The sequence below is a fragment of the Rhamphochromis sp. 'chilingali' genome, assembly GCF_963969265.1.
Source record: "Rhamphochromis sp. 'chilingali' genome assembly, chromosome: 4".
Classification (NCBI taxonomy): domain Eukaryota; kingdom Metazoa; phylum Chordata; class Actinopteri; order Cichliformes; family Cichlidae; genus Rhamphochromis; species Rhamphochromis sp. 'chilingali'.
The window spans coordinates 8,162,942-8,183,697 of NC_137948.1; the positions used below are offsets into that span (position 1 = coordinate 8,162,942).

The 20,756-nt window shown below is 40.3% G+C and overlaps 1 protein-coding gene across 2 annotated transcripts in view; it reads right to left on the reverse strand.

Annotated features, from left to right (window-relative positions):
- grk4 (G protein-coupled receptor kinase 4) overlaps positions 1-20,756 on the reverse strand; it is a 56,664-nt gene that overhangs the window by 14,815 nt on the left and 21,093 nt on the right. For both annotated transcript variants that reach the window (XM_080880235.1, XM_080880234.1), the window contains exons 3-9: positions 17,724-17,836; positions 16,643-16,720; positions 15,996-16,096; positions 9,400-9,492; positions 8,865-8,928; positions 8,461-8,601; positions 4,230-4,420 (exon numbers count right to left, since the gene is read on the reverse strand). In XM_080880235.1, coding sequence (XP_080736361.1) covers positions 4,230-4,420; positions 8,461-8,601; positions 8,865-8,928; positions 9,400-9,492; positions 15,996-16,096; positions 16,643-16,720; positions 17,724-17,836 — 781 coding nt within the window. The remainder of the gene's footprint in view (positions 1-4,229; positions 4,421-8,460; positions 8,602-8,864; positions 8,929-9,399; positions 9,493-15,995; positions 16,097-16,642; positions 16,721-17,723; positions 17,837-20,756) is intronic.

Here is a 20,756-nt window from a genome sequence, read left to right on the forward strand (position 1 = left end):
CGCACGGCATGTTGTTATAACTACACCGGCCATGTGCATGTGGGTCTTTTAAGAACATCAGTGTTTATGTTAACATTACTCTCAGTTTGACATGTGAATTACACCTCACTGAAATCAGTACACCATTAATCTGGTCACACTTCATCATTCAAGATTTCCTTCTGCACCCTTCCCACTGTTACCCTCCGGTGGAATAAATCGCTTCATAACACCAGAGCTGGAACAAATGGTTGGAAATAGTGCTGGGTTTTTTGTTGTTGTTTTTTTCAGCCATCTTGAGCACTGGAGTTTGCCACTTAGGTCTTTTTCCTCAATGTATCCATATTATATTACTCTGCTGGGTTAAATTTGTTTTCAAAACGCACATTATTATTCTCTTACTGTACATTGTTACTGTACATATCTTATTACCCCTGGCCTGTTATGCACCATTATAGTTCCTGTTTCTTTAAGGTCAGACTGGACTCATACAAGCCCAGTTTGCTTTGACTGGTCTGTTGGAATGACAAAAATGAGGCACAGCTGGTTACATAATGGCGTAAGGTTAAACTATAGCTCCAACCACAGTATAGCCACTGAGATTTTTGATGGCTGTGATGACTTGGAAATCCCAAGTTATACTTTTATGTTTATATATGTCATCTATTTTTAATCTAAATGTGACTTTTTTCTTTATAAAAAGGAACATCCTGGTGTATTTAATATGAGAGGTTTTTTTAATGCAGCTACAGAAAATTAAGATGGTACACAAGCTTAGGACAGAAGGCTACGCCCTCACAGTAGCTGAAAAATATAGCTAACATTGCAGCACAGACATAAATTTGTCACACGGCATAATTAGTACAAGTTCAGGATTTTAACACTTAATAGCTGCAGATTGAAAAATAGCCTGGTTTACATTAGTCTTTATGAGCTTCTGTCACTATTTTACAGTTGTTCCCTTGTCTGATTAGAAAAACAGAAAAGCGTGTCAGGGAGAATGGGTTTATTAGGAATTCTGCTGTTTTAAAATACAGTTTATAGAAGTACACAGAGTGGAAGAGAATAAACAGACGGTAATATTAGTCCAATTTACCCTTAGCCACACTCGAATGTATCTCCAAATATATATCATGTTTGGATATTGTATATTTCCTACATATTAATTTCATTGGACGCTTTGCTCAGCCGGTAACAGAAAATTTGGTGTGCTATAGCTCAGACATTTCACAGTTAAAAGTGATGAAAACCAGCTCTATCAAGGAAATAATGGCAGGCTATCCAGGTGCAGATGGGTGCATCTGGATTTAGCTGGAGCAGCTCTTCATTCTTTGTTTAACTGCATTTTAAAGTAGACTCTTAGTGGGTATTATGCCACCAAAGTTACATAGATACCAGAAAGGTTTGGACTACAAACAAACTTTTTTGCAGCTTAACTGCAGTGTTTTCTGATGTTGAAAATAACCACATTTCATCTAAGACCACTATAGGCAAAAACAATTTCTATTCCATCTACAGTAATTCATATTTGGCAGAAGGCTTCACCTTTCCATTCACATACTTGGAAAGGCAGAGGCGGGGGAGCAGCAACAAGACAGTCAGCCACAATCAAATATGGAAACATGACATGAAATATGGAGCTGGGTTCCAAGCAGCTTGCAGATCTATACTGAAGGTAGGATAAGGCAGCTTAAAGTATGCCTTATGTGAGATTTACTAGTTAGATTTGTACAAGGATCTTAGCTGAGCCACTGGGTGATGTGGGTTAGCACTGAGATCAGGTGATTTATCAGGATCTTGAACTTGACAGAACTGAACTGCCAGAAGTAATGTTGGGCATGGACTTTAGCCTTTGTAACTTTCCAAAGGTTTTACAAGCACTTTAAAATAGTATCCTAAAAATTTGCAATACAGGGAGTGCAGAATTATTAGGCAAATGAGTATTTTGTCCACATCATCCTCTTCATGCATGTTGTCTTACTCCAAGCTGTATAGGCTCGAAAGCCTACTACCAATTAAGCATATTAGGTGATGTGCATCTCTGTAATGAGAAGGGGTGTGGTCTAATGACATCAACACCCTATATCAGGTGTGCATAATTATTAGGCAACGTCCTTTCCTTTGGCAAAATGGGTCAAAAGAAGGACTTGACGGGCTCAGAAAAGTCAAAAATAGTGAGATATCTTGCAGAGGGATGCAGCAGTCTCAAACTTGCAAAGCTTCTGAAGCGTGATCATCGAACAATCGAGCGTTTCATTCAAAATAGTCAACAAAGTCGCAAAAAGCGTGTGGAAAAACCAAGGCGCAAAATAACTGCCCATGAACTGAGAAAAGTCAAGCGTGCAGCTGCCAAGATGCCACTTGCCACCAGTTTGGCCATATTTCAGAGCTGCAACATCACTGGAGTGCCCAAAAGCACAAGGTGTGCAATACTCAGAGACATGGCCAAGGTAAGAAAGGCTGAAAGACGACCACCACTGAACAAGACACACAAGCTGAAACGTCAAGACTGGGCCAAGAAATATCTCAAGACTGGTTTTTCTAAGGTTTTATGGACTGATGAAATGAGAGTGAGTCTTGATGGGCCAGATGGATGGGCCCGTGGCTGGATTGGTAAAGGGCAGAGAGCTCCAGTCCGACTCAGACGCCAGCAAGGTGGAGGTGGAGTACTGGTTTGGGCTGGTATCATCAAAGATGAGCTTGTGGGGCCTTTTCGGGTTGAGGATGGAGTCAAGCTCAACTCCCAGTCCTACTGCCAGTTTCTGGAAGACACCTTCTTCAAGCAGTGGTACAGGAAGAAGTCTGCATCCTTCAAGAGAAACATGATTTTCATGCAGGACAATGCTCCATCACACGCGTCCAAGTACTCCACAGCGTGGCTGGCAAGAAAGGGTATAAAAGAAGAAAAACTAATGACATGGCCACCTTGTTCACCTGATCTGAACCCCATTGAGAACCTGTGGTCCATCATCAAATGTGAGATTTACAAGGAGGGACAACAGTACACCTCTCTGAACAGTGTCTGGGAGGCTGTGGTTGCTGCTGCACGCAATGTTGATGGTGAACAGATCAAAACACTGACAGAATCCATGGATGGCAAGCTTTTGAGTGTCCTTGCAAAGAAAGGTGGCTATATTGGTCGCTGATTTGTTTTTGTTTTGTTTTTGAATGTCAGAAATGTATATTTGTGAATGTGGAGATGTTATATTGGTTTCACTGGTAAAAATAAATAATTGAAATGGGTATATGTTTGTTTTTTGTTAAGTTGCCTAATAATTATGCACAGTAATAGTCACCTGCACACACAGATATCCCCCTAAAATAGCTAAAACTAAAAACAAACTAAAAACTACTTCCACAAACATTCAGCTTTGATATTAATGAGTTTTTTGGGTTCATTGGGAACATGGTTGTTGTTCAATAATAAAATTATTCCTCAAAAATACAACTTGCCTAATAATTCTGCACTCCCTGTATACTTCCGTAAAGTTGGCAGAGTTTAATCCAAGATATCCTTTAGTGAGAACCAAATCAAAAACTGCAAAATCTTAAAATTTGAGTCAAGACCATTCCCTCTCAAACTTTACGTCCAGCCTGTTAGGCATCGTGTTACAGGTAACTTTGATGGCATCACTGTGAAAACATCACGGTTATTTCTGACTTTAGAGAGTTCCTTTCAGAACCCCAAAAGACATAATCTATTTTTTTTCCTTTTACTGGTAACGATTCACATGAGAGCAAGCTGAACTTTAAATGCCAGGGCATTTAGCCAGCTGTAAGCAAATACTCTTGTACCACAACATGCTTACATAACGTGGTTCTAGGGCTTTAAACCTCACAATATCGTCCACAGAGACACAGATCCTTAAATATCTGTGAACAATTCCCAGCTCCTAAGCTCAATGCAGCAAATATGATGTCAAATCCATCTCCACAAGAGGTGGGGTACAGCCTGCACAGGTCAAACTCACCTTCACACTTACAGGCAATTTAGAATTACCAATTAACCTAATAAGCACATCTCTGAACTTTGGGAGAAAGCCACGGTATCCGGAGAGAGCCGAAGTCATGAGCAGCACATGCAAACTCCACCCAGAAAGGCCAAAAGCCAGCCCGTGAAATCGAACCTAGGATAATCATCCTGTGAGGCGGCAGTGTTAACCAGCATGCCACCCATAATATGGGGCTACTGTTTAATTTACTATCTACACCTATTCCAAACTTTTTTCTGACACCATGTGTGAGCTTACCTGTAAACTATCCTCTCACGGTGCAGGTCCTCAAGGCCACAGCAAATCTCAGCAGCGTAGAAGATGGCTCTTTGCTCATCAAAGCCTGAGTTCCCCATGTTGTAAATGTGAAACTTTAAGTCACCGCCATTCATTATGGTCAGCACCAGGCACAGCGCATCCTTGGTCTCATAGGCGTATGCTAGACTAACCTAGGAGAGGGAGGCAAATTTGGGGAAGAGGTAATAATGGGAGGAGGCAAGAAGAAAGGAGAAAATGTTGAAGAGGGCATGAGTGTGCTGGAGGAAGAGGGAAGAGAAGTGCTAAGAGACTACTGAGTGGCTAGAAGAGCATAATTGCTTTATTTGGTTTGCTTAATGTCCCAAATAATCATCCATTATCCAGAATGGAACGTCAAGAATGTACACAAAAGAAACAAGGAGATATATAACAGATACAGAAAATCATCCTCTCTCTAATCCCACCATCCGTCTCTTTTCTTCCCTCATTCCCACCAGCCTCCCTTCATTTCCCCTCCCTGTGGGTCAGTGACACACAGGGTACAGTGTGCGCATACGTTGTTGTGTACAAGCAGGAAGTTGCTGCCATCAGGAGGATTTCCATCTGCTAGAGCATGTAGTCAGAAACAAACCACAAAAGGAGATGGGAAATATTCTCATGGGCCAAGTGAACAAAACACACACACTCATATATACATATATATACAAAATGTACCTAAACAAACACACAAATATGTGCTCCAAACCAAAGTAAATAATCTTTCTAAATTCTTGTTTATGTGCTGGCAAAATACATCAATTTATTGTGGCACCACAAAAGCCTTTTAGTTTGCTTAGTGATTCATTAAAATGTATGAATCACTATGAGCAGACATCCAAAAACTCTCCCAAATATCGAAGACGTTCAAGTGTGTAATCAAATGTTCAGTAATTGCTACTCTAGTATTATCGGTTCAGCTTTTGTTGTGTATGTCTTGCTGTATTTATGGTTTACACGCATGCAGCAAGACCCTTAACGTCCTGAGCTCTACTCCTTTGCCTAAAAGTTAAGCATTTTCGTAGAAGTGTGGTTTATTTCATTTATTCTTATTTATTTTACTGTGAAAAGGGAAAAATCCTGTTTCAAAGAATATGAATAAAAAGTGTCAGCAAAAATAATAGAAATATTCAGATAATTCTCATATTTATCTTTGTATTTTCATGCTGTTCTTCTATGGAAAAACATGAAATTACAAGTCTGACTTATCTGCAGGGGAAAAAAATATATTATATAATAATTTCATTATATTGGTACCGGTATCAAAAAAAAATTCAATATGATATGATAGTGAGTCAAATCTGCATCGCAGTGAGGCAGCTCTACCTCATCCTCACCTGCTGGAAATTTTAAAGCAGGGTCACCCTGCTCCGTGTCTCACACCCACACACAAAGAATATGCGGATAGGTTATTGGTTAAAACATACAGCAAACTAACAGTATGCACTGACTAATACCATGCAGTGATCACAAAAAGGTAAAGAAGAATAGCGAGAGAGAGAGAAATGAGGGGTTTGAGAGAGCACTTGACTCTTCTGCTTGCTACTGCTGTTTGGTCAGTGTTGCTAGGCAACAGAGCTGCTCTCGTAGGTAGAGAGGCACATGAAGAGTCATCAGTTCTGCCTGCAGCACCGCGAACAAACACGCACACACACAAACACGCACACACACAGAATCATGTGCCAATCCCAGGTGACAAGAGCTGCAAGTCTGAGGTTCTGTAACAAGCCCACTCTAGCCTGTGTGTGCGCGCGTGTACGTGTGTGCACATGCATGCTCGTACACATGCTTCTGCCATGACTCACTCAAACAAGGACAGGCTACATAGCTCATGCTGCATCACAAACCAGCTAATCCAGCGTGTAGTACAACTCAAACGGCAGCCAGTACATTCAAACAGTGAACATGGACAGGCTTTGAGGCAGGGCTGCAGGAAAGCCAGGTTACTGTACTACAGATAAATATCACTGTTAAGTCAAAGTCACACAGTATTTTTTCCTTTATGCACAAAGTACACACTGCATACAGACCAGACATTTACATGAGTATTAGCCACTCCTTGCCATGTTCCAAGAATGTTAAATGAGGACTTGGTGTAATTTTGTTGTCTTTGGAACAATCAGTTTTGAAATAAGAAGCAACACTGAGCCAAAGCTAAGCTTTCTTTTCCGGCCTGAGCACCTGAGATGTGTTTGTGCATGCAGCTGGACGAAATGGAAAGAGAGGCACACATCCCCAGTTTTCCAGTGGGATCGGAGTCTTGATGAGAATATGTAGTATTTAAGCTGGATCAAAAAATTCAAGCATTTCATTTTTTATATTCATGACATGTTGAAAGGGGAATAAAGAAAATCAGAGCGCAATACAAGAGGAAGCAGTGCACTGCTAGACAGGTATGCACAGTCAGACAGAAAAGGGGGGAAAGAAAACTCAACTCAGTTATTCCACAAAACTATCGCTTAATAAAGTCCTACTTTAAATATGAGCCATGACTAATACGATATTTCTTTTAGTAGTAGACTTCTCCTTTTGGTTTAGCACTGAAATTAAAAGATTTAACAATAACCTCTACAGCAAGGGAATCTGGTGGCTCTGTTACATTGTGCTAGCATGCTTTCATAGGCAAGAGTGACTGTAGTGTTACTGCGGTTATACAATGAAGAAACATTTTTATCCTGATGTGAATGGTCTCTTTTTTTGTCCGTAAGACACGAGGGTTTACTAAATGGTTTAACGAATCTAAAAGTGATTCAAGTCATATGTTATGGCCTTAACATATTTTGGAACAAAGTGTTATATAGCACACTTCAAATCACGCAGTGAGGGAGTATCTCAAAAGAATTGTGTTCCATCCATCCAGCAGACTTCTACAGACTTGGAGAGTCAGTTCAAAGGCACACTGAAGCTGTTCTGTTAGCATGCGGCAACCCAATACCACACAACGACACTTTATGTTGTTTTTTCCTTTAATTTGTCACCTGTCGGTAGGTGACTCCCTAAAAAGGTTTCCGATGCGCTGCTAGCCAAAAACCACTGCTTACTCATGCCTATGGTTCAATTTATAGAAATCCTCCATAGGAAAATCAGCCAAGAGCAATGGCATCACTAAGAGCCGGAGGCACAGTGGCAGGCTAATGATTTTTCTTTTCCTTAGGCTGGCACACATGCTCAGAGAAAGGATACTGTACCATTTCATTCTGCAAGCAGCTACTCTGCTAAAATGTGACTTGTGTCTACAACTCAGATGCCGCGGGTTCTCTTTTTAAAAACAATTCAACATTTCTAACAGCCTTTGTTTTAGGTGGTGCGGTTGGACAACAAGGAAGAGCAATTTTGATGCCATTTCCTGATGAAGGTGGCACCAATACTATTGTGGCATTCTCTGGAGATCGTTTTAGCTTGTTCCTCAGATTGATGCTTCCTCAGAATTTTCAGTTCCTTAAATATCACATTTGGGTTACACACTTTAACATGCTGCTTTTACTTGATGACAGATTTGTTTTGGTGAAATGAATTCCAGTCACATATGGCAGGAATGTCTGAGAAACTTAAGAGTGTCTGCGACGTAATGCTGAGCTGTCACAGAGTGGCAATCTTAAAGTAAACCATCACAGAATTCTGGGGGGAGCATTATTTTAACACCTCTGCCCCAAGAAGGCAAAAAAAAATTTTTTATTAATCTAAAAATACACAGGAACAAAACAGTAATTCAGTAATGCATTGACAGATGATTGAGGGCTGACAGTATGCTCCAAATGAAATCAAATCTGGCGTGTTTGCAGAATAGCAGGTTTCTTATGAAAATAGCCAAGCTGGCTTCGATTGCTGCAGCACAATCAGCGAGCGCAGCTGAACTTGTCAACGTGTTTCCACATCCTCCCTAAACGCCCCGCAGAATGCTCTCACCTGCCACTGTTCAATAAGATCATGCGTCTTTTCCCCCCTTTTGTAGTTTTATCTCATCATGTCTTTTTTCCACTGTGGCTCACAACCTCACTAAACAAACAGAGCTCGAGTTGTGGCGTCTATCTTTAAGAGCTGATCGACAGCCTTTGCAAACACGCCATTCCGTTTCATTTGCAGGATCCTGCAGCCGACAGTGCTCTCACATTCACGCATGCACGGTCTCGCACGTAGACGGGCAAAACAAGTAAAATTCGGTTGAAAGGTTGAATAAGAAAAAAGTAGTACTTACTACAAAACTACTGTTAACTTTTTCTAAAATGCGTTTTTCGTTTAGTGCCATTGCTTCACCTTTTCTTTTCTTCACTCGTTTCTTTTCCAGCTTTTTACAGGCGTACATCTTACCGGTGGCACGTACTTGGCAGGCACAAACCTGGAAAACAAGCAGCGAAAAAAACGTGATCGCACTCACATGCGCATTAAAAATAAAACACACGCCCCTAAAATATAACTAATGGAAGTTAATATGTCACACTGCAGATTTTCCCACCCAGCATCACTGGAGTGGCGACAAACGCTGGTGCATTAACTGACAGTTAACAGTTACTTGTAACCAATTAACTCATTAAAGTTTAACTATAACTTTAGTCATTATAATTCCACCTTATAAAACATTATTTATTCCTCATTTCTTACCTCGCCAAATCCACCTTTTCCTAGTACTCTGTAATGTCTGAAGGTATTTTTGGTTACTGGTTGCCTGCAGAGGTGCAATGAAGAATAAGAAAGGGATAAAGACAGAGAGACAAAACACAGAGGAGACATTAAATAGGAGTTTATTTCATTTTCACAGACCATGTGATGTTGCAGACAGAGTAATGGTCTAATATATTATTAATCCACCCTGATGACTGCTGTTTCCACCCTGCTTTGGTTTCAAAGCCATTATGCAAAGCATCATCAATTATTAACCACTCACACAGAATCACCGATTGGCACTACCACCTGTTTTAGTGCAAAAACCGTTCCTGCTGCTATACTTTAATATTTACTTTTTCGTTATATATCTCTTTTACTGCTTTAGCGACAGTCAAAGACAGTAATTGTTCAGCCTCAGACGACCTGAACAGGGAACGTTTAGTATGTGCATGTCACGTTTTTGATGTAAATCTTAATGTACATGCTTTGCATGTTTGCTTTTCCAAGTGTGTAATACGCTGTGACTACCCACCTCTCCAACCATTTCCACTGCAGGAAGCGAGAGAAGTACATGGACTCCTGGTAGGAGGAAAATGGAGCTCCACTCAGATAATCACGAACTATTCTGGAGCAAAGGAGAGACAGAGAAGGGGGAGTGGTGACCATTTTAATAACATATCAAATATAACAATAACATCTTACATGTCAGAGTAAACCAGGAAAAAACCCAGATTTCATGTTACCCCTAAACACTTCCTTTTTTTAAACCTTGGCAGTGACTACAAACAGACACATCCTTTGACTGAATACCCACTGGATTACATACGGCCACATCTGTATATATCTGTGAACTTTTGTGTGCGCCATGGACATTGCAGAGTTCAAAAGTCACTCTCAGTGGAAAGATGGAAAACACTGAATGTCAATATGCCACCATGAAAAACGAAAAATGCCTTTGAGCAGGGAAGTTCCACTCAGTTCAACCAGGAAACGGGATTTATGGAAACCGTTTTTTATTGAGTCTGAGGTTCAGCGGAACATCTAATCTCATTTTACCTGCCACGTGAATGTGGGTGTAAGTCTGGAAACACACACACACAAAAAGGACTGCATTTTTCTTAAATTCTTAGCAAAAGACGGAAGCCACTAACACCCAGCAAAAATATAACTCTCTGCGGGGTCACAAAGGGTGACAGTCTCACCGTCTCCTAGCCGTGCATAAACTGCCACTCCGCTGGGAGTTGTTAGGACACGACTCTTTGACATCCGTGCGTCATCCTCGTAGATCAGTGTCTGTTTTCAATGGTCTCACCACAGATGTTTGACTTAAACACCATCTCTTGACACTAAAGCGGTGAGCTAAACAGCACTGATGTGTTGCGGTTACTTTAAGGCTGAGCTATCTACTGTGCTTGCGTTGAGTGTTGGCAGATTACATATTTTAAAAAGTAGACTGACATAACCACCAGGACGTCACCCAGTGGCTTTGGATTCTGCATTTTGAAGCTTCAGCGTTGCTGCTCTTTAAAAAACAAAAAAACAAAAAACAAAACCCAGAAGTAACTGTTATGGATGAAAGGGTGGAGTGCTGAACAATCAGTTAACGTTAGCTAGCTTAGTTAGCAAACTGCATTCTTAATCTGTACAGATGCAGCATACAGACACACATATTCAATGCAATTTTATTTATATAGCACCAAATCACAACAGTTGCCTCAAGGTGCTTTGCATTGTAAGGTAGACCCTACAATAATACATACAGAGAAAAAGCCAATAATCATATGACCTCCTATGAGCAAGTGACAGTGGGAAGGAAAAACTCCCTCTTAACAGGAAGAAACCTCCGGCAGAACCAGGCTCAGGGAGGGGCGGGGCCATCTGCTGCGACCGGTTAGAGTTGCATATCAACTATTTAGTGCTAAATAACAGACTAATGAAATAGTAACAGAAGCACAAACATGTTAGATGATCTGTACTACACAGCAAGTCATATTATTAGCTTTGTAATCTATAAAAAATGTTTCAAAGAGCCTTTTTCAAACCAGCCTCAACAAACCAGCCTGACACAATGAGGAAATGCAGTTTTTAACTACTTTTTTTTTTAGATCCAGGGGGTGCTCCTTGAATTAAATGAAAGGTCAGTTTCTATTGCTAAAGTCTCTACCAACAGAAAATGGCAAAACTGCAATTCCTGAAGTGGCCACTTAAGGCTGAGTCAGTCATCATTGAAAATGTCCAAGTTATCAAGATAAAAAGGTCACTGATAGCCTGGTACAAACATTTATAAATATTTTAAAAAGGGTTTCGTCCCTATGGGCAGCTTCCCCTTCAATAATAATCATAGGATGGGAACATTCTTTCTAACTCATCTTTAAATGCCGGTAGGGCTTAAACTTTATCGGCAGCTACAGTCGATAGCTGTCTGGCGTCACCTCAACTAGCTGAACTGGACCTCTTAACCATATTTGTGGTTTTGGAGTCTTTGGGTTCATTTTTAATGGATCATGACTTGCTGTTTGATGCAGACTATTCAAGGACTTTATGCTTCAGTTCTGGTGAGAAATTGAAATATTTTAATAGTCTGTCACAAATTAGAAGGTATTTGTGTTTGTGCACGGATGGAGCTTTTTAACCATTCTTCATCTCATCCAAATACAGAATAATAATTTAAACAGAGAGGAGTCATATGCAGATACTAAATTAACTAAACTTTCCATGAAAGATGGACCTTAGCAATCCAAACCCCAGGTCGCAATGCAAACATCAGCTTAAAAAACAATAATAATTTAATTATTAAACAATAAAACAGTGCCCCTCTAAGCCATTTAACTGTCAACTATAATAGTCAACATGATGCAAAATGATCAGTTTCTTCAAAGCAAGCAGTAATTATCTTCATTACATTTATCCTTGTGACACAAGCTGCACTATTCCCAAACTACAAAAACCCCACATGAAATAACAAATACTCTGGGACAGTCATGACAACCACTGCCCGGTGTGATCACAACCTCCTCTACCAGCCAACAACACATGACTAAAAACCAGAGTTACAGCACACATTCTCCTCAGCCACCCAAATGTCAAAGATATGCTCATATTTATCCAGCAGATTTTCCTTGACCATATTTTAAAATTACTTCATCACTAAGGAGGACAAGGATAGCTGCCTGTGGTTACCAACAGTGCTGGAGTAGCTGTTCTTGGCAAAAAGACTTGAGAGTAGAGAGTTTCCATCGGGGAAGCACCCTCGGCTGTGTGAAAGAAAACTGAGTTATGTCATTATGGAACTCAGTTGCTCTGTAAATTAAGTGAACATCCATTTGAATTGTTTGCAGGAGTAGAGTGTCAACAGGATTTTATCAATCTACCCTTTGTTGTTTCTCAGCCTACAAGGGGTTTGTGTACATAAAATCTTTCTCCTAAACACGTGCATTAGCATGTTTCTTGTTCCTTGTGTATCAAACTTCAGTTTCCACTCTGTCACTGAAGAAATCAAGAAACAAAAACTATTTCCTCCCAGATTCTGTTCGCTTATCGGTTTGACAGGCCTGAAAGGGGCTCCAGAAAGGAAAGAGCTGAGCAGAGCTGCAGACAGCCATCACTGGGAGTAGAAATAAACACAGCTACAATATGGCTTTTGTTAAACAAAGGGAGCGGGAGAAGACAAGAAGAGGGAAGAAAAATCAGCAGTGAGACCTTTGTCAACACAGCGGATATACAAAACATCACGATACACATGAGATGGGCCACACACACACTACTCTCAGTATGACATAACAATATGTTCCACTGCACCAAGAAAATAAAAAAATAAAAATCCACAAGTGAGCTAATATATTTCTGTTAGTGGGAGTGCAGCTCTGCCAAAAGTCACGTTCACACGTGCAGCACCATGCTTTCCTACAGGTTTTCCCTTTGAGAGAAAAAAAAACAAACAACGGAGCAAACGCTGGTTCAGAATTACACATCGGAATAAAATATGAAGTTACACAACGGAATAATACAAATAATGATAGTGAAAGGAAGAAGTGATGACCAGAGTTGGACGGGAATCCCATTCAAAAACATCTGAGCTGCTGCTGCACGGCTTCAACACGTGCCTGTGTTGTTCTCTTCGCCGTTTTGCCCCGCTCTCCTTCACACTCTCTTTCCATTTCTCCTCACTTTTCCCCTAATTCTCCTTTTTGTCCTCCTTTCCTTACTCTGTGTAGGTTTTCTAACGATGCGTCCTCATGCTCTGCATTTCTTCAGACTTATCACTTCATCACCTGCTGAGTTTTGAATCCAGTCAAGAAATGGAGCAGATGCTGTGCTTCTCACATCAACAAAAGCGCAGTATTCTGGTTATCCTCTTTCTCACACCGTTTCCCTGCTCTCCCTGATGCCCTTTGGACAACTTGGAGGAAGACATTTATGCAGGAAGAAGGAAACTTGCCTAACTGAACATGACTTGAGATGAGAGACTCTGTGGAGGTTTTTCTGGGTTTTGCTCATCTTAAACATAACCAATGAAGCTCCCAGTTTTAGTCCAGCACAAACCACATCACCTCACTTCTTCTACACATGCATTTGCCAACTTTTTCCTTCACACACCACCTCCTGCTGTGTGTCTGCATTGCTCACTCAGCCTCTAAACCCTCAAGCAAATCTCCCCAACACAGAGAAAATTAAGATATGTGAATAAGCTTTAGATAAACTAAACAAAACTTCATACTCAATTAAAATCATCGGGTCGAGGAAACTTTTTGGGAAAAATTAATCACTGCTTCAAAACATTCTGGCAACCGCACGCTTGTCCCTGTCAGCCACTTTGACTAGCTAACTTTGCATTCCTGTCTTCATGGGTCTGTGAAAGTGGCCGCGCTCTGTCAATCAGACATTTGCATAAAGGTTCCCTATACCTGAGGGAGGGAGATAATGTCTGACTGTATGCAAGAGTGCATGCTGATGTCATAGCTGGGTGTTTTCTCAGCAATGATCCCCACTTCTCTTGAGCTCCTGTTTGGTGAAGCTTAAGTGAATCAAAGGTTAGTGACAGCATTTCCAATCCAAATCCATTTGCCCTTGTGGTTATGAGCTCAGACTTCACAGAAATTTTGATTTTGCCAGCAATGACAACACATGGCTCCATCAGCCCGCTGATTTAATGCATGCTGTACATGTTACATGTAAACCTGATACATTTGAGTTGTTTATTTTCTGTTGTTTAAGAGTAAGATTTATATTTTATCTGCTATGTGCATAAACTAAATTAATCCAGTTAAAAAAAAACGTGGTGGGGGCGCACCATCTTCCCAGAAAGGAAGCCCACAGATCGAGTTTTAATTTGCATATTGCCCAGAAGCTTCCTGAAGATGACCTCAAAGATCTTATCATCAGGAAGCTTGAATCTATTTAACACTACAGTTAATAATGTCTTCTTCTGTGATGTGATCAAGTGATTTATCAACCAGAGACTGATAACAGCTAGATGGGTGCACAACATTTAAATGCTAAAAAGAAAGGTTGGGTTTTTTGGTTTGTTTTTTGGTAACCAACCAACTGATTCCATGGCAATGCTGTTTCATGTACCAAAAGAAAAATATATGAATTATAGTTCCAGGCATTGATTACAATTATTTCAGTAAACTAGTAAAAATAAAATAAAATACAGGAATAGACCCCAATGTGTGTTAAGCAGACCTGGGTCACCGAGGTGGTTTGGTCAGTTCACTGTTAAATGTCAAACAATCTGAAAACATCACCTTTGTAAAAGTAATCTGATGTATTGGTAAATATCAAACTCGGGATAAAATAAGAATTGCAAAGCTGCTTTAGTAGAATTACAGAATCGCAATGTGCACCAGGAAATTTGGCAGAATAAGCTCTCTTTAATAGTAGACTTGTCGTGGTCCTTGGTCTTTGACCTAGGGTTATCCTTGGTTTTGTTTTTTGGATCTTTAGTTGTGATTACCTTTGTGCTATGGGTTCTTGTTTACATTTTAGTATAGATGTGCATTTACTCCTTTGTGTGTTTCAGGTTAACCTAGCTTCTCTAGTGTTCCATTGTAGTTTGTTGTCAAGTTTTTGTCTCAGAGTTAGATATTTCACTGTTTACTCGTTTCCTGTTTTATTTTGACAGTCATGCATCTTTGGATCTTTTGGAGATTCTTTGTTAGCTTCTGCATTTTGGACTTTGCCATTTTCTGGACCAAGAAGCATGTTGTTTCAGGTCCATGAAGCTTCTTCCTCCACATAGTGTTTCTTAAGAGCCTGGTTAGAGTCTGGTTATCATTTTCCAAACATCTTGCCAAACTAAATTCACCCAGTTGGAATCTAACTAAAACAAATGCAATCAGCTAACCAATCGGCACACAGTGCAATCATCTTAGGGATTAGGAATAAGTCACTACAACGACTTTAAGTAGTAACAACAGAGTATAGCATATGCCGTTAAAAATATGTAATATGCCTTTTATGTGTGAAATGATTACCATTGCACTTACCACTGTAATATAATTAAGAAACCAAAACACAAACTGAGATGATACTACAAATATGAGCGCATACCCGAGTATCGCTGAGGTGTACGTGTGTCACTGTATGTTCAATAAGAAGTACATGTGTGGGTAATAATCCCCAGTCTGTTTGCTTCTCCTGGCTCTCAGAGCAGGAAGGAGAAACACCTGCAAGTGTGTTTGTGTGTGTTTGTAAACCTGTTTGTGTGTGTGTGTATGTGGCGAACACTGAGGTGGCTGTTGTTTTCATGCCAGCCATCCGGATGCTCTCTCTGCCCACTGCTCCTTTTCATTTGGCTCAACTATGCGTACGTATTTGCGAGTGTGTGTGTGTCTGTGTGTAGTACGGCATTCCAGGTGCCCGCTGCCTCATCATCAGCAGTGACAGGGAGCAATGGTCCACACACACACACTTTCTTTCTCTCTCTAAAGATTCTGCTAGTGCCTACACTTAGATGCCCAGACGCAACCATGGCAAAAAAATAATCATAATAATTATATTTTTTTTAAAAAAGAAATAAATCAATGTATAAAATTCCATTTGAATTTTCCCTCCACAGCCTGTCTGCATGAGGGCTGAGCAAATAAAAGAACAAATAAAAGCAGCAAGTTAGATTTAAAAACATACTTGGTGCAGTCATTGAAGAGCTCCTTACACGGACTCTGCTCCAACCTCTCCCGGCACCCAGCGACAACATCCTGGGGTATGTCAGGCAGATGGGCTGCCGACTTGAGGGTTTAAAGAGACAGAAAAACAGCAGGTGAGGCAAACAGATGCAGAGAGACAGAAGAGAACATGCTCAGTGTAACATGGTCACAGATTGTTGAAGATGTGAAAATAGATTTTATACCAGAATTGTGCTTGAATCTTTCTGTTAGTGAAAAAACAAAACAAATTGAAGTTCCCCTGTCTGTTTGCTCCGACTCATTTCAGTCAGTGAGAACATTAGCATTTATGTGAATCAGCTTAAAAATAACTGCCTTGTGCAGCTGTAGTGAAAACACAAAAGAAGACCTAATGGGACAGTGAAGTACACATTCACACATGTAAGAGCCAGAATTAAATGCATGACTTGACCATTTTATCTCCAGCTTACTTTATTTACCGATAGCTGAGCATATTTCCAGTTAACAAACAATTAAATAAACCCTAAGCAGTTTTATTACACTGAATAAAATTCAATGAGACGATCATCTGGAAGTGCATGTATTAACTTAAACTAATATATAAATCATGCAGCCCTGTAATTAAATGAGCAGGTTGGTGCATCTTACCCCATTATTAAAGTATGTGTCTAAAACATTCAGTCCACAGTCCCTCCTTTTCTCATCGGGAGCTAGCTGATACATAGCCTGTCACAGAAAAACAGAAGTTGTAGGAACCACAGCAAGCCATGCTCATTCAGCCATCTTTAAAACTTCTCCAAATAAGGTCAAAGTCACAGAGAAGAAAGCAAAGAAGGCTGAAGCAAAGAGGGAAAGATGCTGTGTTAATGAACAGAGGAAATCAGGGACAGCTGACTAATGGTGGAGAGTTAGCAAAGACAAACATCTCGTTTTAGTCATGGCAGCAAACTGGGAACTATTTTCTTCTTTTCACCATCACAGATTGTGTCTTTGGTCAAATATGGCTGTAGGCAGGGACACAGTCTGGAGTTTGACTGCTTTGCGCCGTGTGTTTTGTTTGAAAACACGCTCCGCAGAGACGAATGGGACTGAGCAGCACTACTACGCATCAGCCAAGACACAAAGTCCTCGGGGAGACTCGTGGCACATGTTGACGACTAAAAAGTTGCTCATTAAATTTCAAGCATTTGTCAGTTGGTGTGTATATATGTGTCTGCCTACCTTAAAAAAACCCCCTAAAACTAAAAGAAACAAAAACAACACAAATCTAGGACCCCATTAAATTCCTCGCCTGTTTTCCTTCTTGCATACCATCAGGGGCCTAGACACAAGCTTGGGCCTGTGTTTGCCTGCTCACCCAGGGGACCTGCCTCTGACGTTGGCTTGACCTCATGGAGGAGTGCATGGAGGAAGGGGAGGAGTCTGCTCCCTGACAGCTTCTCTAAGTCGCTAATCACCCACTACGCCCACCCCACCCACCTCCCTATGTGACTGCCAAGAACAGGCAAGGGGACTTTGCACTGACTTTCCTTTCCTGTCCTGTCCATTGCTCTGCGGGCCCTGATCCAGGAAGGTCTCGTGGGAGAAATCATAGACATATGAAGGTAAAAAAGACGGAGAAAGTGAAAGACTGGCAAGAAGGTGACAAAGGGGGTTCTGTAAGACACAAGAATACTTATAAGGATATCAGAGAATATGCAGAGTAGTTGCAATGGACTCAAAGTCTTACCACAGCATCCATAAATTCCATGCAGCGCTTCAGCTCTGGCCTTGTGTCACAGTACTGACGGAATAACAGCCGACCAATGGGCTGCTTCTCACATAGACTAGTGTAGTCCCTCTCTGAGAAGAAGACAGGGGAAGGAAAAAAGATGAGGGGGAGGGAGATAGAAGGAGAAATGTAATACAACACACACTGGACATTACGCTACACCAGCGAGTCCATGAGATGATTACGCTAGGAGGAAATGATAACCCTGCGGCATGAAACTGTAAGTAACTGTATATTTTTGCCCAGCGAAACAAAAAATTGTTGGAAACCATTGAGCTATATCACTATATTAGTGGGCTTAAGGGATAAATTGTTTTCATTTGAATTAACTTTGCGTTGTGAGCCAAAGTGAGAAACGAACTGGTGGATGCCTTTTATAGTTCTCACAGTTAAACTCGAAATAGTCGCAAAAGGGCAATTAAAGGGCAGGAACTGTCACATTTCCTGGTGACAGCAAAACAGTAAGCAATTTTTTTCTGCTTCTGTTTTGAAACACATCTCCATCCACATGAAATACAAAAAAAAATGCATTTAAAGAAACATATACATTTCAAAATACAGGACAGGCTTAATGTCTGAAAATTTGTTTTGAGGAGCACAAAGAAACACTAAAAATTACAGTATGTGTAGAAACACGAATTGTCAATTTTGATCACCCCATTCGCTTGTGAAGCGCCCTTTTAAACATTTTAAACCTCAGCATGAGCATTTTCACAGCTGCCATCTTAGTGTTTTGACGTGGAATGTGACAAGAAGGGGCAGGTCTGTGTGTAAAACCGCACACTTACTACAACAACCTGGCTGTCAGTCACAAAATCATAAGCCAACGAGCATGCCGCAGATAATCCACCATTTTGAAACATAATATGTATGTCAAACATAGTTTGAGCTAAAATGAGTGGCTGAGTCCACAAGCTCAGAAAAACAAATGTCTCCAGAGTTCAAGACAGAAAACCATTTTCTATAGGAGTGTTTTTGCAAACACACTTACTGTCATCTGGTGGTCTACAAATAAGAAGCTTCGTTTTTCACACCTGAAAGCGACGTCCATGTTTTACAATGACAACGTACCAGTCCTCTCGTCCTTTGTTAGCTAACAACAAGCTAGCACTAACTAGCTGCTTTACAAAAAATACAATAAATAAATTTAAAAAATTAAACTTTTTCCCCAGCGTATATTTTGTTTTTTGTTTTTTATTATACAGAGTGAAAGATTTGTATTTGTATTGCTTGGCATGTTTAACCAAAGAAAAGCAATACTTGCTATAATCAATAGATTAGGATAATGGACACTGAAGTTGCGTAAAAGAAAAGCTTAAAAACTGGGAATCTGAGAAGCGATTATCTACAGTACTCTGCAGAGGTTTTCAGCCACCCGTCATTTTTTATATTTTTCTAGAAAAATGTAAAATGTGTGCAGTGATTTTTTGAAACATGCAAACCTAGATGGAAATATCGTATACAAAGCAAAAACAGGGTTTTTTTTTCCATCTGAAAATACAGATGGAGGCACTTTGAGCAGACTGAAATGTAGAATGCAGAATGGAAGTAAAATATAAACAAATAGGGAGTGGGTCAGGACTTTTCCTCATTATTTTATATCTAATACGTCTTAGCTAAAACAAGGTTTTTCCTACAAATAAACACACTTTTTCCCCCAGACAGATCTAGCTATTAATTTTCCACAAAGTAATGGGGATCTACACAAAAATAAAAAAAAATAAAATAAAATGTAAGGGTCAAGTTAAAAGAAATTCAGCCTCCACACCACGGAAAAAAATGAATTCTACCTTAAAAAAAAAGAAAGAAAAAAGAAAGAAAAAGCGACGTATTATTTTCTGGAAAAAAAGAAAAGAAAAACACCACATGATGTCACATATCTGTTTTTTCTGTACATATCTTAGCATTTTTGGCCCTATTAGCACTAATGGTGTCCATTTGAGTCATATTTCCTCTTGTACCAGCTTTCCATCATTGGTTGACGCTAAGGATGCGCAGGCACACAGGCAAGATAAACATACAAACAAAAACAGGCCACACACATTCATATACACAGAGGAAGAGAGATGCTAGGTATGAAAATTTGGGAGTGCTGACAGCTACAGGCAAACCTCCAACAGTAAATGAAATCTTCACAACAGCCCTCTCTTCTGCACTGTTTATTACACAGGATTTACTTCTGCAGCTCAGCGTTTCCTATTCAAACTTGCCACTTACATGAATACAGCACCTAACTTATCAGGTTGGTCAGCAAACAGAATAGAGATAGGATTTTTTTTTTTATTACTTCCCTTTACACAATGAGGCTGCTGTATTTAAAATCTGACCAACAGAAGCCCTTTCACAAAACTTTATACTGTACTTTGTTACACTTGCTTTCAGACATTATCTTTCATCTTTGATCACCAAGATTTCAGAGGCCTGCTTTGGTGTTTCCCCATCAGCTCTGTGCGGGAGCGGGGAAAGCCCTTTACACTCATAGCTGATGAAGGCAATTTCAGAGCGTTTGAACAGTATTTGGAGCAGTTTATTTGAACTCTGGAGTGGAGTGGTCTGGCTGGAGGAGAACAATGGTGTAGCTGTGTATGACATCTGTATCCCCAAATGTGGCTCGCGCGCTACTCTTGACAATCATTGAAGAGGTTACTGACAGCGTACGATTACGAGAGCACAAGTGGCTTTTATTTAACAGGGGACAATAGGCGATGCGAACCACAGGAAGTTGGTAAAAAGAGACAGGGCAAGATACTCGTCCCATATTCATTAGCAGGCATAGAGAAATCAAAATATAAAATGCAAATTAATTAATCATCCAGTTGGTTTAAATAAACCATTAGATCATCGGCACTGTAAAAAGGTGTACTGTGAAGTGGTGTTGGTAGAGGTGGTGACAGAGGAGAACCAGCTCAGGCTGTCTTCTCTATGTCAAGATATTTCATGTGAAGTAGAAAGCTTGAAGAGGCCATGGTGGTGCAGTGGTTAGCATAGTGA